At 40.3% G+C, this 13,757-nt stretch overlaps 2 protein-coding genes across 3 annotated transcripts; one reads left to right on the top strand and one right to left on the bottom strand.

The window, feature by feature from the left end:
* Nucleotides 1–50: 50 nt before the first annotated feature.
* Nucleotides 51–4,278, bottom strand: rsad2 (radical S-adenosyl methionine domain containing 2). Of its 2 annotated transcripts, XM_077621053.1 has the most exons (7): nt 4,122–4,266; nt 3,957–4,022; nt 3,734–3,895; nt 2,282–2,511; nt 2,057–2,206; nt 1,346–1,378; nt 51–821 (listed from the first exon to the last, which is right to left on the bottom strand). In XM_077621053.1, the coding sequence occupies exons 1-7, from the start codon at nt 4,249–4,251 to the stop codon at nt 657–659; spliced, it is 936 nt and encodes a 311-aa protein (XP_077477179.1). In that variant the 5' UTR covers nt 4,252–4,266; the 3' UTR covers nt 51–656. The 2 variants fall into 2 exon arrangements, with proteins under 2 accessions (XP_077477179.1, XP_077477178.1); XM_077621052.1 differs by having other exon boundaries at nt 3,957–4,278.
* A 577-nt stretch (nt 4,279–4,855) lies between these two features.
* On the top strand, nt 4,856–10,299 carry cmpk2 (cytidine monophosphate (UMP-CMP) kinase 2, mitochondrial). Its single transcript, XM_077621050.1, has 5 exons — nt 4,856–5,588; nt 6,675–6,795; nt 7,099–7,300; nt 8,210–8,443; nt 9,378–10,299. Exons 1-5 carry the CDS (start codon nt 4,995–4,997, stop codon nt 9,496–9,498), a joined length of 1,272 nt encoding a protein of 423 aa, XP_077477176.1. The 5' UTR covers nt 4,856–4,994; the 3' UTR covers nt 9,499–10,299.
* The last annotated feature ends 3,458 nt before the right edge of the window (nt 10,300–13,757 follow it).

A 13,757-nucleotide genomic window follows, 5' to 3' on the forward strand; every position in this document is an offset into this window, starting at 1 on the left:
AGCCAATGTCCGATTATTATTATTGTGCAATTTAAACACCAAACCCCAAATCATCTTCCGCATGGGTTTTATTGCTTTTCCCAGAAACCTCAACACACATGTACAAGAATCATAAAATAAATCATGTAAATGAGATTTTATGCTTTAGTTTCAATCTTCAAGGTAGTGAAAGTGCAACTTTATCGTCATGTACTCCTTAATGTATATACACATCTTTACATTTATTCCAGTGCTCTTCAGTGTGATCAATAATATTCATTCATTCATCTTCCATAATGCGTATCCACACAGGGGTCACAGGGGGTGCTGGAGCCTATCGCAGCCAACCACGGGCAGCAGGCAGGGGACACTCCAAATTGGTTGCCAGCCAATCGCAGTGCACGACGAAACGGACAACCACTCACGCTCACAATCACACCGCTACCGAGTGAGAATCAAACCCATACTGCCTGTATCAAAGTCAGGCAGAAGAACCACTGCACCATTTCCTGGCCAATAATATTCTGTAAATAAACTAAGCTTGAAACACATGAATTATCTGTGCTATGTGGAAAAGAAAGCACCTGCATACAAAAGCACCAGAAATCAAAAGAAAAAAAGAAGAATGCTTACTATTAGTATGTATACAAAATTCAAGATCCCTGAGTGGTAAAATTTCACCACTCGAGCTTCATATCAGCTTTGCTCCACACATACTTCCCACCCCTTTTAAGAAACATTTTCTCATCAAACCCACTGAAGTTGATGGCTGCGCTCACCCCAACATCGAGGATGGACTTAGATGGGTCCTTTCGACCATCTCGACAGTCAAGGAAACGCATCTAGAAGCGACAAGCGACAAAATAAATGAATTGTCAAATAAACAAAACTGCCAAACAGAAGACATAGTAGATAAATCCGTTCCCTTCACAAAAACTGGATTCACTTTAGTGGTTAGGGCATACAATTCTGGGATCGAAGGTTCAAGCCCAGGTCAATCCTCACTGCGTGGAGTTTGCATGTTCTCCACAGCTTGCGTGGGTTTTCTCCGGGTATTCCGGTTTCCTCCCACATTCCAAAAACAGGCAGGGAAGGCTGGTTGAACACGCTAAATTGCCCTACATTTGAGAGTGATGTGTGTATGTGCATGGTTGTCTATCTCCTTGTACCTTGCGATTGGCTGGCCACCAATGCAGGGTGTCCCACGCGTGTGGCCCTTGTTTGCCGGGATAGGCTCCAGCACCCCTCACATTGTGAGGATATATGGCTCAGAAAATGAATGAATGAAAAGGATTCAGTGTAGCAAATGAATCTTCAGTGAATTACGTCATCAAGCATGCTAAGTGGAACAAGACAAACCACTTACATATTCATCCAAGATCAAGTAAGAATTCCTCATCTGTGAAGACAAAACCACAAACATTTGCTTTGTTTACTAGCTACAATAACTAAGCAACAGCGGTTTAAAAAAAACGGAATCCTTTGACGGTAGTGTAACATTGGCATAGTTTTAAGTTAGACTATAAACACACTGAATACTACCTGTCCGTAAATTTACGATGATTATTTTCTCATAAAAAAATACCCTAAACTGTATGGAGAGCCTATAAAGAGTGCTCTTTGCATGTAGCATTTCTCTCAACTTTCGTGGGTGTGCTAGTGCCTATCCCAGATAATTGTGAGGAGAAGGGTGTTGGGTTCTGTGGACTCGGTTGTCAGCCAAACCTTGTCTTGGCATGAATTAAAACACGCAAATAATTTAACCACCACTTGGAGCCAATAAGGTATTACAGACAAAACAATAAGTTGGTGACAACTCAGGGTAGTCCCTGCTATTTGCACAACGTCAGCTTTGACAGTTCCCTGCTCAAACTTGTGGAGGATAATAATTTAATTACAATAAATTGATTGATAATCAACTCGGGAAAAATTAACAATCAATCCATTGATTTTATGTTGGATGAAAAAGAAACTTCCTCCAAATGTGCTGAACATCTGTTTTCACATAGGATTGTAATTTTACCAATAAAAAAAATGCTGATTATGCTCATATGTAATGATATCAATATTGTGGTACCTTTTCATTGGACTCTGGAACCAGGCATGTGACACTGCTGTGTCTGTCCAGAAACTCTTGAAACTGCTGGTCACTAATGATGAAGCGCTCAGCATTTCTTAGAGCTTCTTCCCCTGCATTCTCACCGTCAATCAGCAGACATTGGAACACCTGGAAAACATAAGATGTAGTTATGACTCAACACAAAGACAAACAGTCTTATTTAATTTGCATCAATTCAATCACCTTCCATCGGACTGGGTTGAGCTGAATGATGTTTTCTGTCATGTCCTCGTCAACGTTGAAGGTGTTGATGACCGAATTGATTTTAAAGGCCACTTTATATTGCTGACACCAGCACTGGATCTTGTAGAGATTATCCAGGTGGCTCTTCCTGCCTTGAGTTCGGCCAATCAGCTGGTTGGTCGTTTCCTCAAAACTGTCACAAGATATGGCCAGGATGTCAAGGTGATCGCCTACAACAGAAGAGGGGCACACAATGTGATAGACATGGAGAATTAACTGTGAAGTATAATGCATAAAACAGCATGTTTTGCTTAGGAATTAATTTTCTGTAAACTAGGTATTAATTTGAACTCTGTACTCTAAATAAAATATGAGGACTAACTGTAAAAAAGCACATTTGTTAGTATTTCATTAGCTGGAGCGATTCAAGTAACTAGAACTGTTTTTTTATTTTTTTATCCCATCCAAAAACATTAAAAAATGCAATATTGTGTGGAAGAAGTGCAATTACAATGAATTTAGTGAGGAACTTGATACATTATGATTTATTCATCCTGTTCAGGGTCACAGAAGCTGGAATCTGACTTGGTGTAAAATGTGTCCTAGACACAGGACTGGTTGCCAGTCATTTATTAGCCACATATTAAGAGAATCAGCCATTCACACTCACATTTAAACCTTCACTACAGGTGCCTTCATCAAAGTCAGTAAAATACAGTATTTTACCTGAAAAAATGAGTACACAAAAGTTTTCCAACACTTTCTTAAGCTTCTGAATGCTTAAGTGTTTTCAAACCTTTGTTACTGGTATAGTAATACTTTTGGCGGAGCCTTTCATATAACACATTTTAATCAAATATGTTTAAATTGTTTTCACATATATATACTTTATCATATGTAAACTGTAAGTGTAGCCTCTGTCTGCAGTATGCATTTTTCATTCCATTGTTTTTAACCCTAGAATGGTAACCCTCTATTTCAGGGGTTACCTTTCACGCTTCTGAAATAGAGGGTTACCATGGTTACCGGGTGAAAAAATGGGTCCTAAGCAAGACGGTGCAATAAAGGGTACCCATTTTTTACCCCGGTAACCATGGTAACCCTCTATTTCAGAAGTGTGAAAGGTAAACCCTGAAATAGAGGGTTACCATTCTAGGGTTAAATAAATGAAGGAATTTTTCTAAATGACAAGTTCACGGTATAGGAAGGAAGACGGCAAATGCCTGGTAAAGGTGGTGATGTAATTGGAACGACAATAAATGGAGGGCAAGTTCAAAGTACAAGGCAAGGCTTGATCAAGTGCTTTCCAGCAAAAAAGAACCTTGTTTCACAAAAATGTGAAAAACATGTTATGATGTGTTGGAATGATCAGAAAAAAAAACTGGTACATGAGAGAACAGGGCAGGTCAAGATAGAAAGGCTGAAGTGTGATGCAGATTTAAGCATATTTACCATATATCTGAAACCATTTCTCCTTGATCATGCTTCCGTTGCTGACTATGCTGACACTCGGAAGTTGCAAGTCTTGTTTGCAGTATTGAACCAACTTTCCAAGAAAATCCCCCTTTTCATGCAGAAATGGTTCTCCACCAGAGAAATTTATCTTTTCCATACCTGAGAGTGAGATTTCAATAAACGAGTGAAGTGACACATAACAAAAATATCTTATTCATACCTGAATCCCTCAGGAGCTTGATGCCTCTCTTTGCTTCCTCTAGTGGCAACACAAATGATGTTTTTGCTGTATGGAAGCAAAAGCCACACTTGTAATTACATTGCCGTGTAAAATGGTAGTTTACACTAGTTGGAGTCACAGCATTCAGATCTTTTTCTATGAGACCTAGGATGATACCCAGTCCTTCAGCCGTCCAGGAGGATCTGTCCAATATTCTGTTAAAAAAGCAGAAGATGGTCTTGACGCAGAGCTGCATAAGCAGCAAAGGACGTGACAAAACAGAGGATAGATTCATTTCCCAATAAGCTTTCTCAGTCTACAGTGGTTTTGATGTTGAGAGCTGCTTAAATACAGCCTGGGAAGATCAGCTGACCAGCGTCATGGTTTCTGTTTATCAACAATGAAAATGAAACTAGTTTGAGGTATAGTGTTAATAGGCGTGTACTACACGTCCACAACTTTATTTGTAACTTCTCTTACTTTCTATCATTTATATGACTGTTTTTACTGTTGAAGGAAGAGCAGGAAGATAGTCTTCCTTCTCGGGGTTCGATTAATTACTATTATTGCATTATGATTATATATATAGCTGGACATTCTATATACGTGTAAGCACTTGAAAGAGTTTACTTAATAATGACCACTTTTGAAAAATGATTACTACATTCAATATTGATTCGAGCGATTACATTCTATTTGCGTCTAAATTCTATATTTTATGTGAAATTGATGTCACATACAATCAATGTGCATCGTTATTATTGGGCACAAGATTTTGTATTGTACTTTATATGTCCCCTTAGGCTTCTTGCTGTTGGTCCGCTCTTTGATCACATCTCTCCTTTTAATACATAGTACAGTATTTGTCCAATGGTTAACATGAAGCTAGTAGTAGCATCTTAAAATGCTATCGCTGATTGATCATGACGTTGTTTGAAGTGGATTGCGACACTCTTTCACGCTTAAGACAAAGTTTCGTTTTCCCACTCAGTGCTAACTTTCGTTTTCCCTTCAGCAGTCTGAAAAACGAAACAAGAAATGCCATTGCCAAGGCGGATCATGGCGCTTCTGTCACGGTGGAGCTCGCGAGTTTCCTCGGTGGATATGGACGGAAAAGCGCTTTACTTTAAAATCCACGACAACCAACCCATCGGAGCGGGGAAAGAAATGCAACGCTTGTTTGGTAATGTTAAAAAGGATGGGAAGTGTTATTCTTTGCTCGTTTCGAGCGAGGACAACCTCCGCAGCGCCCGATTTCACTGGGGACTCAAAGACAAACTGCTAAGAGATCTTCCTCCACAGTGTCGTTTATTGCCGATGTCCTCGTTTCTACCAGACGTCAAAGATTCCCTCTTACATGGCTATTTCTTACAAGCTGCGTCCCCAGAGAGCTCCCTGACCACAGAGCAACTTTTACGACAGTGGCTGCAGAATGACGATCCCTTACTGGTGTGCTCCTATTCTCAAGTAAATGAAGTGGACACCCCACGGTGGATTCAGCACTTATGGAACGAAGAACAAAAACATGAGCTCGCACTGACAGAAGCGCCACAATATCACCCGGCAACACTCAACTTGATAAACAATGACGTTTTCTACAGTTTCCAGGAGGCCCGTGATGTCATTCAGAAGGTATAAATTGACGTCGACATTTTTAGTTGCGCACGCACTTTATTATACTCAATTTGATTGATCGATATTATTGATTAACAGTACTATCAATGTGCGGCATTTCCCCCTAAATATGGTCATGTCCTCGAAGTAATGGCGCCCTCGTGTGGTGATAGCCGGCATTTAATTATTGAATGCTCTGTTATTGTCGTACTTTGTAAGGAAAATTGCATTCAACAATAACGTTGCATATTCACCCAATATTTAAAGAACTTTTTTCCCAAGAAAATTTGATATCATGTAATTGGTTCTAACGTTCAATGTGTGTGCACATGCAGGTCCTGTGCTTTTCTGTTCTATAATCAAAATGTATTTGAATTGCAGAAACAGTTTTTGGAAAATGACAGTAACATTTGCATGGTTTTAAAATGTGTTATTTTGGCAATTTCTTCTCATGCTTCCCTTCAAATTTGACAAAAATGGGAATAGTGAAGGTATATGTGCCTTGATTGGCTTGCTCCCAATTTAAGTTGTAGTCCACTTCTCGCCTAAAGTCAGCTGGGTTTCAAGCAATAACCCATCCCTACCCCTGCTATGTAATATTAGGAAAAAAATCAATAGGGAAAATATTGCATACATATATGCAGGATATGTAATCTGCATGTGCTAATATGCATAGACCAGGGATGACCATTGAGTAGATTGCCAATGAGCTATTGGTGGATCGCAAAGGTACTGTTGATAGACCGCATGACAATAATATGTTGATTTCCTTAGCTAGGCTCTTATGAATCTGGTATGTCTGCACTAAGCTTTAGTGTGAATTGAGTGGATTTTCAGCCCCGTTCCCTGCCGCTCCTATACATGTTGATAGAGTCTAATGCGAGGTATATCATTACATAATAGCTCAGCTTTGTCAGTGGCCTGTAAAAAATAATAGATCGTGGAAGGTTAACTCCTTGAAAAGTAGATCTTGGAGCAAAATAGTGTCACAGATCATAGACACTGATCTAAAATTATATTTTCTGATTTCAGAAAACTTATATCTGTATCATTTATTATTGTAGTTATATATTTAAAACAGCAAAGTGAATGTGTTTCTTTCAGTGCGCTGACATCATTCCAGAGGCGGCATCTGTACTGGAGCTGCTGCCTTGCAGCGGTGATATGGAAGCCAGAAGCAAACCAGACTTCCCTGTTATTGTCTTAGAAGGCCTGGATGCCACAGGTTAATGCCATTAAGACCAGAAATAAAGACATGACAGTCATGATGTATAGATGTTATGTGAAAGCAATGACCGGTCGCTGTCTGCTGAAGCTATTATCCACCAGCGAGGTTGGCCTAATGGAATATCGTGTATCATGACCTCAGAAGAGGCTCGTCGCTGGGAAAATGGTTTATTGAATAATTCACTCACGCAATACTCTTTGGAAGGCCTCATGAAAATCTTTTTTTAGGTCATCAACTTTTCAACCGTGCTGTGATAAAATTTTAAGATTTGCTCTCCCTCCATTTATCTCCCTGTTACAGGTAAAACCACATTGGCTGAATCTCTCAGGGATGTACTGGGGGCCACTCTGCTGTGTTCCCCTCCACAGTGTCTCTCACCCTGGAGGGCTTGCTTTGATCAGGAGCCCCCCATCCTCCGAAGGGCTTTCTATGCGCTAGGCAATTACATCACAGCGCAACAAATTTGCAGCCAAACTTCCAAGACACCTGTTATCATTGACAGGTAAAAGGTTTTGAGCTGCGTGACCTCTAATGGGTTTCCCCTTACTATTGAAGCAAGTCAGCAATTCTGCATATGCATTCATTCATTCATTTTCTGAACCGCTTTAGCCTCACTTAGGTCGCTAGGGTGCTGGAGCCTATCCCAGCTGACTTCGGGCCAGAGGCGGGGACACCCTGTATCGGTGGCCAGCCGATTGCAGGGCACAAGGAGACGGACAACCATTCGCACTCACACCCATACATAGGAGAAATTTAGAGTGTCCAATCAACCTACCATGCATGTCTATGGAATGTGGGAGGAAACCGGAGTACCCGGAAAAAAACCCATGCAGGCCCAGGGAGAAAACAAACTCCACACAGGTGGACTGACCTGGATTTGAACCCAGGACCCCAGAGCTGTGAGGCCGACGTGCGAACCACTTAATCCGCCGGGCCGCAATTCTGCACATCATGACCAATTTTTAATTGTGAGAGACCACACAATGAACAAATGGAACGTGTGACCTCATAATAGAAAAGCTATATATATAGTATGTGTTGTTTTAGAAATGACCAACACAGCACACTTGTAGTGGGTCTAAATTCTAAAACGTGTGTTTCGGCCGATGTGTTTTAAGATGTTTAAATGTGTTTTTAAGAGTACACGGGGAAATGGTCTCTCTATATACGGTATCGAGGTTTTGAGAAGAATTAGAGGTTTGACTCACTGTTATCTTATCTAGTAACTACGTTGTGATTCAAAACCATCATTCTTATTGTTCTGGAAAAGGTCCCCAATCACCCAATACAACAAGTTTATCCTCCACATTAAAAATGTCAGTAAAACTGTCTGTTGCTAAAGTACTAAGCATAAGATGTAAAAGACAGCAGGGCAGATAAAAGTACATTGGTGACCGTTACCTCTTCTCAGGTTTTGGCACAGCACAGCTGCCTATGCCATCGCCACAGCCGTTAGTGGCCCACTGTGTAACCTCCCAGCGGAAGGTTCTGAGCTGTACTGCTGGCCCACCGACCTTCTCCAACCCACTCTGGTAGTCCTTCTTACGCTGGACCCTGAGGAGAGGAAGAGGAGGCTGAGAGACAGAGGTCAAGGTGAGACCAAAGAGGAGCATGAGCTGGATCACAACCAACTCTTCCGACTCAGGTAATTCAATATTAATCAAATAACTGATGGAACAATTGCTCTGTTTATTCTTACAGCACTTGTGGCATCATTGAGCAAATATTGCATTTAACCTTAGCAAAGAAATAAATGCCATTTTGGTCTAACGAGTATGACAAGCTATAGCTCATGCATGACCCTAGAAGATAAATTGTACAGAAAATATGGATATCTATTGAGTTATGTGAAATTTATTTAAATAGAATGTCTGAGTGTATTACAGTAGCCATCCACTATATCTGTTCTTAACTTGAACACTTTGTGGTCAGAGGGTAACGTTTACTACTTCACTAAAGTGTTGGTCACAAAGTAATTTTATCAAGTAGGTGGTTAAGTGTTTTACCCTTTCATGAGCTGACCAAACTGGAGAAATAGAGAACATCTCCACGTTAACTTAGTGCACATCAGATCCATCAAACATTTAAGAATAAATTGCTTTCTTGTGAGAGGGGAGGAGTGGCGAGCTGATGAAGAAGCGCAGGTGATAAGTTATAAAGGTGTGCTCCATTAAAGCAAGCAGACACATAACAGTTATGCCCTGGCCAGCAGACTGCTGTGCAGAAAGGCCGATGGCGACGTTCATTCATCTTTTCTCCTGACATAATTGCCTTTCCACATGGGACAGCCAGATGTTTGGCCAGCACAATTAGAAAATGGAGGAGATAGTGCAGACTTGGTCAATCACTATCACAAGGGCTCATTTGTCTCTAGAAATGATTGTGCACTAAGCCATCTGTAGTGTTTCTTTTCTCATATATTTCCAAGACTCCAGTCCATTCATCATTGTCTTCGCTGTTTACCATCACTGAAGGGCTTCCATGGTCATCCTAACATACAATATTAATTTCAACTTCTCTTTGCATTGAATGCTGTCTTAATTTGTATTCATAAGTGATGTGCTTGTGTGTTTTTGCAGAGTGGAGAAGGCTTACAATAGAATCAGTGGTCCGACTTGCATCAGCGTAGACGCCAGTTCCTCTGCACAGCAAGTGCTCCAACAAGTGCTGCTTTTAATTAAGGCCAAATGCCAATTGTAAACAACTCTTGTCTTTTCTGAGCTTCAAGTGGATGCCCTATCTATTGTGGCCACTGGGTGCCAGTAGAGCAATGGGAATGGCACAATGGCCTAAAATGTATAAAGTGAGTCACTGTAGTTTACTGTGCGCTCGAGTAGTCACATTGGTACAACCAGGAATACACATATACATCCAGACACACAAACACATTTACTACATCGAAAAGTACATTTAACTGTTTTTGTGAGAGTGCAGAAATCACACCAAATGTCCTTCAGGCCCGGTGGTCAACCACTTACTCACCCCCTTGTTTTAGTGATGGCAAAACAGGAAAAAAACAGGACAAATATGTTAGAGGTACCTGAATTCAAATAAAAAAGGCAATGTAATCTAAAGCAAAATTATACTGTGTAACTGTCATTCAAGTTTCTCTGCCACTTGTATTTTAAGCTCTCTTACGCTATTAATACCTTAGACCAGGGGTGCCCAACTCGGGTCCTCGGGGGGCCCCTATGCAGTCTGTTTTTCATCTCTCTGTCCACCAACACCCCCAAATGAAATAAGTAGGATCATCATCAAGCTTCTGGACAGCTGTTGATGAATTGACCATTTGATTCAGGTGTGGTAGAGGAGGGAAATGTATAAAAAAAATAAAAAGAGAAAGAAAAAACGGGCTGGATAGGGCCCACCTGGAGCAGAGTTAGGCACCCCTGCCATAGACGGTGCATTCTTGTGTAATACCTCACTGTATTACATTTTGTATTTTGCTCATTTGCATTGGTAAACAGATCATTAAAAATAAAAGGATTGTTATTTCAGGTAGTCTAGTGATTCACTGTATTTCTTTTAGTTTCTGTTTACTAAGGCAATTCTCACAAAATGGAGCTGAACATTGGTAAAATGCTGGTTCCAAAATGCAGAGGGATATCTCCCAAAATAAGTTATAGCCATTTTCAAGCACTTTGAAGTCCTTTGTGTTATTTTGTGCTATGCAAATAAATTTGCCTTGCCTTGCCATTTATAAAATTATCTATGTTTGGCTGATTTTGGCTCCTCTGCAAATGGAGCATTGAGCAGCCTTGTTCCGCTTCTGCAAAAATTAGGCACATATCAAGAAATAAATGAGTTGGCACTTGCATAATAAAAGCTAAAAAAAAGATAACTTCACTCCTGTTTAAAATTCCATCAGTTGCAGAAATGTGTTGCCTTCGACAGCATGATGATTGACAGTGACACAATAAGTGGCCCTTCCTGACCTTCCTGTGCGGAGTTTGCACAGTTTGTCCATGGTTGTTTTTCCTAGTACAGTGGTACCTCGTCACACGACCGCTCGTCATACAAAATTCTCGTCTTACGACGGAAATTTCGATCGAATAATTCGCCCGTCATGCGATCAAAATTCCGTGATGCGACCAAGCCACTAGTTATGTGTTACTTTGTTAATAGATGGGGAATTAGAAGAAATAAAACATTTTTTCCTATCCAATATCCTGTTTGTGGTGTTTTTTCAGAGGGCTGGAACGAATTAATTTTTTTTCCATTCATTTCAATGGGAAACGTCCGCTCGAGTTACGAGAACCTCGTCATACGATCTCAGTCTCGGAACGGATTACGATCGTATGTCGAGGTACCACTGTAGTATAGTTTCCTATTACTCCCCAAAAAATAACATTTTAGATCAACTAATTCCAAATTGTTTGCATATGTGAATATGAGTGTGAATGGTTGCCTATACTCTATGCGCCTAGCAATTGTTCGATCATTCATCTTCTGTACTGCACATCCTCATAAGGGCTGTGGGAGCCTATCCCAGCTGACTTCAGGTGAAAGGCAAACTACACCCTAGCCTGTCAGCCCTAGACCACACAGAGAGCTAGACTACCGTATGCACTCACGACCATACCACCACCACCAGTGGGAATCAGGCCTGCGCCTGCCTGGACCGAAGTCAGGAGAGTGAACCACTACATCACCAGGCGGCCCCTCAGCAATTGTATGGTGGCCAATTCAAGACATGTCTGTTGCCCAAATTCTTCTAGGATGAGCTCCAACATGCCTATGACCCTAGTAAGCACAGGCAGTTTAGAGAATAGATGAATTTATTTTGTAAAGCTACTGTGCATACGTGTTCGCGCAGGTGATAACATATTAATTAATGTGCGTTATCTGGCTTGTATTCTAATATTTTTTATTATGGGTTGGGTTGTTTGTTTTGAATAATTAATGGGGGTATGTGTGGATCAAGATGATGCTTCATGGTCTTATCTATATATCAATATTTACTGGATTTACAGTGTGTGTATATATATATATATATATATATATACACACATACATATACACATATACATATATATATATATATATATATATATATATATATATATATACATACATACACATATACATATATATACATATACATATATATACATATACATATATATATACATATATATACATATATACATATATATATACATATATACATATATACACTCATATTTACACTGTAAATCCAGTAAATATTGGATTATATACATACACACATTTCACAAGCATGGCTATTCAGCCATAGTTGAAATTGCAAGCCATTTATACAGGGAGGAAGTATATATTTGGCCTATGTGATGGGAAGATTAATTGGGGGGTTTTGTAATTATGAGCTTGGCAAAGCCGGGGGCTCCAAAAGATAGAGTGACCCATCTCTTATGGTGTGATGCATCAGCAGCATGCCAACCACCACAGACCATATTCATATGGCAATTAATGGAGAACTGTATATCAATGTCACTGCACTTCTCCCCCACATAAGCACATGGATTACACCTTACACCATTTGTGTTGCAGTGTATGCAAAATTGTAACTATCACATGCAATCCCGTAAAGTAAAACGAAGGTATTTATTGAGTATGCACCTCTGCATGTGTTAAGTATCACAGTGGAGTTTATTGAATTCATTAGTCACCAGCCGCACGGCGACACGGTAGATGTGCTGTGTGAGATAAAATGAACACAGTTTTTGATAGCTGTTAATACAGTAGCCTGTTTTCCAGAGAGGTTAAATTTATGGAGTAAGACAGCAAAGCAATTAGGCTTTATACCATACATCATACTCATATGTAAACTTGTGTTTGTGTATGGGGGACCTGTGAGTGCACATACATGGGTGTGCTTCTGTGCATGTGTGGTGGCATGGCAGCCACATTTCCTAGTTATTTTTGGTTGATTTATGATATCACACCATTGTCACCGTCCATCTATCAAATTCATTTGAATCACTGTGCGTTGCAAATGCATTTAAACCTTCAGTAATAAATACTTGGTGTTCTTTTATGACTCCTTTTAGGACCAGCGTACTCTTACAGCAAAAGTTCACGCTTGTACCTACACAGCAAGGCTATGTGTTTAGGAAATTGCCTCTTACCCAGTAGATGACTTCTAAAATCAAGACAAAAAAAGGTCACATTTGTCGAAGGGCTATGCTGTAGGCTCTCTCTCACTCAAACGCAGACACATACACCTCACCCTGTGCAGGGCCACTTTGCACTACACTCCTCAATTTCAATATTTCATCTGCACAACAGAGCTGGTGTGACGACGAGGAGGAAAGCCCTCCGTGAAATAATTAAAGATCCAGCAGGGATGTGGCAGCACAGCAGCCGCCGTCCCGTCCTAAGTAATAGATCAAATGAAAGCTGTCCCTCAGATCATTAATAATGAGGAGGGTATGGAGACTTAAGGGGTGAAGGGGAATAACGAGGGAAGGCATGGGGGTTCGTATAGATTGGCCATGCACAAGGTGTTTTATATAATGTATGTGTGAGCATTCGGGTTTGAATAGTTGTCTGGTTCCTTGGCAAAGAACCTTGGCTGCCACATGAAGCAGCATAGCAAGAGGAGTCATGCATATGATTTGGCACCAACAGCCTACCACAGCCCACAGCATCTCTATAAACACCAAGTTTAAAACGGAACAAGCACAATAATACTAGTTGGAACACAAATTGGAACACCATTAATTCAGTTCAAAATTATGGAAGATATTAGTTGTCTACATAAGATTATCTGCTCCTTGGTGTTAAAAGTACTTATATAGAACTTGCCTTCACAAACATTGTTTACTGCTGTATTAATAAGAACAAAGATAAACTAAAACTGGAATTAAAATGGAATAGTGAATTAAGGGAAGGGAGTTGGTTTTAAAAAGTGTGCAAGACTGCTGCCCACGCTGCAATCTGTGGGCTTAAATTTCCCCAGATTCTTCCAGCTGGCACAC

Source organism: Stigmatopora argus, chromosome 15, assembly GCF_051989625.1.
Source record: "Stigmatopora argus isolate UIUO_Sarg chromosome 15, RoL_Sarg_1.0, whole genome shotgun sequence".
Lineage (NCBI taxonomy): Eukaryota > Metazoa > Chordata > Actinopteri > Syngnathiformes > Syngnathidae > Stigmatopora > Stigmatopora argus.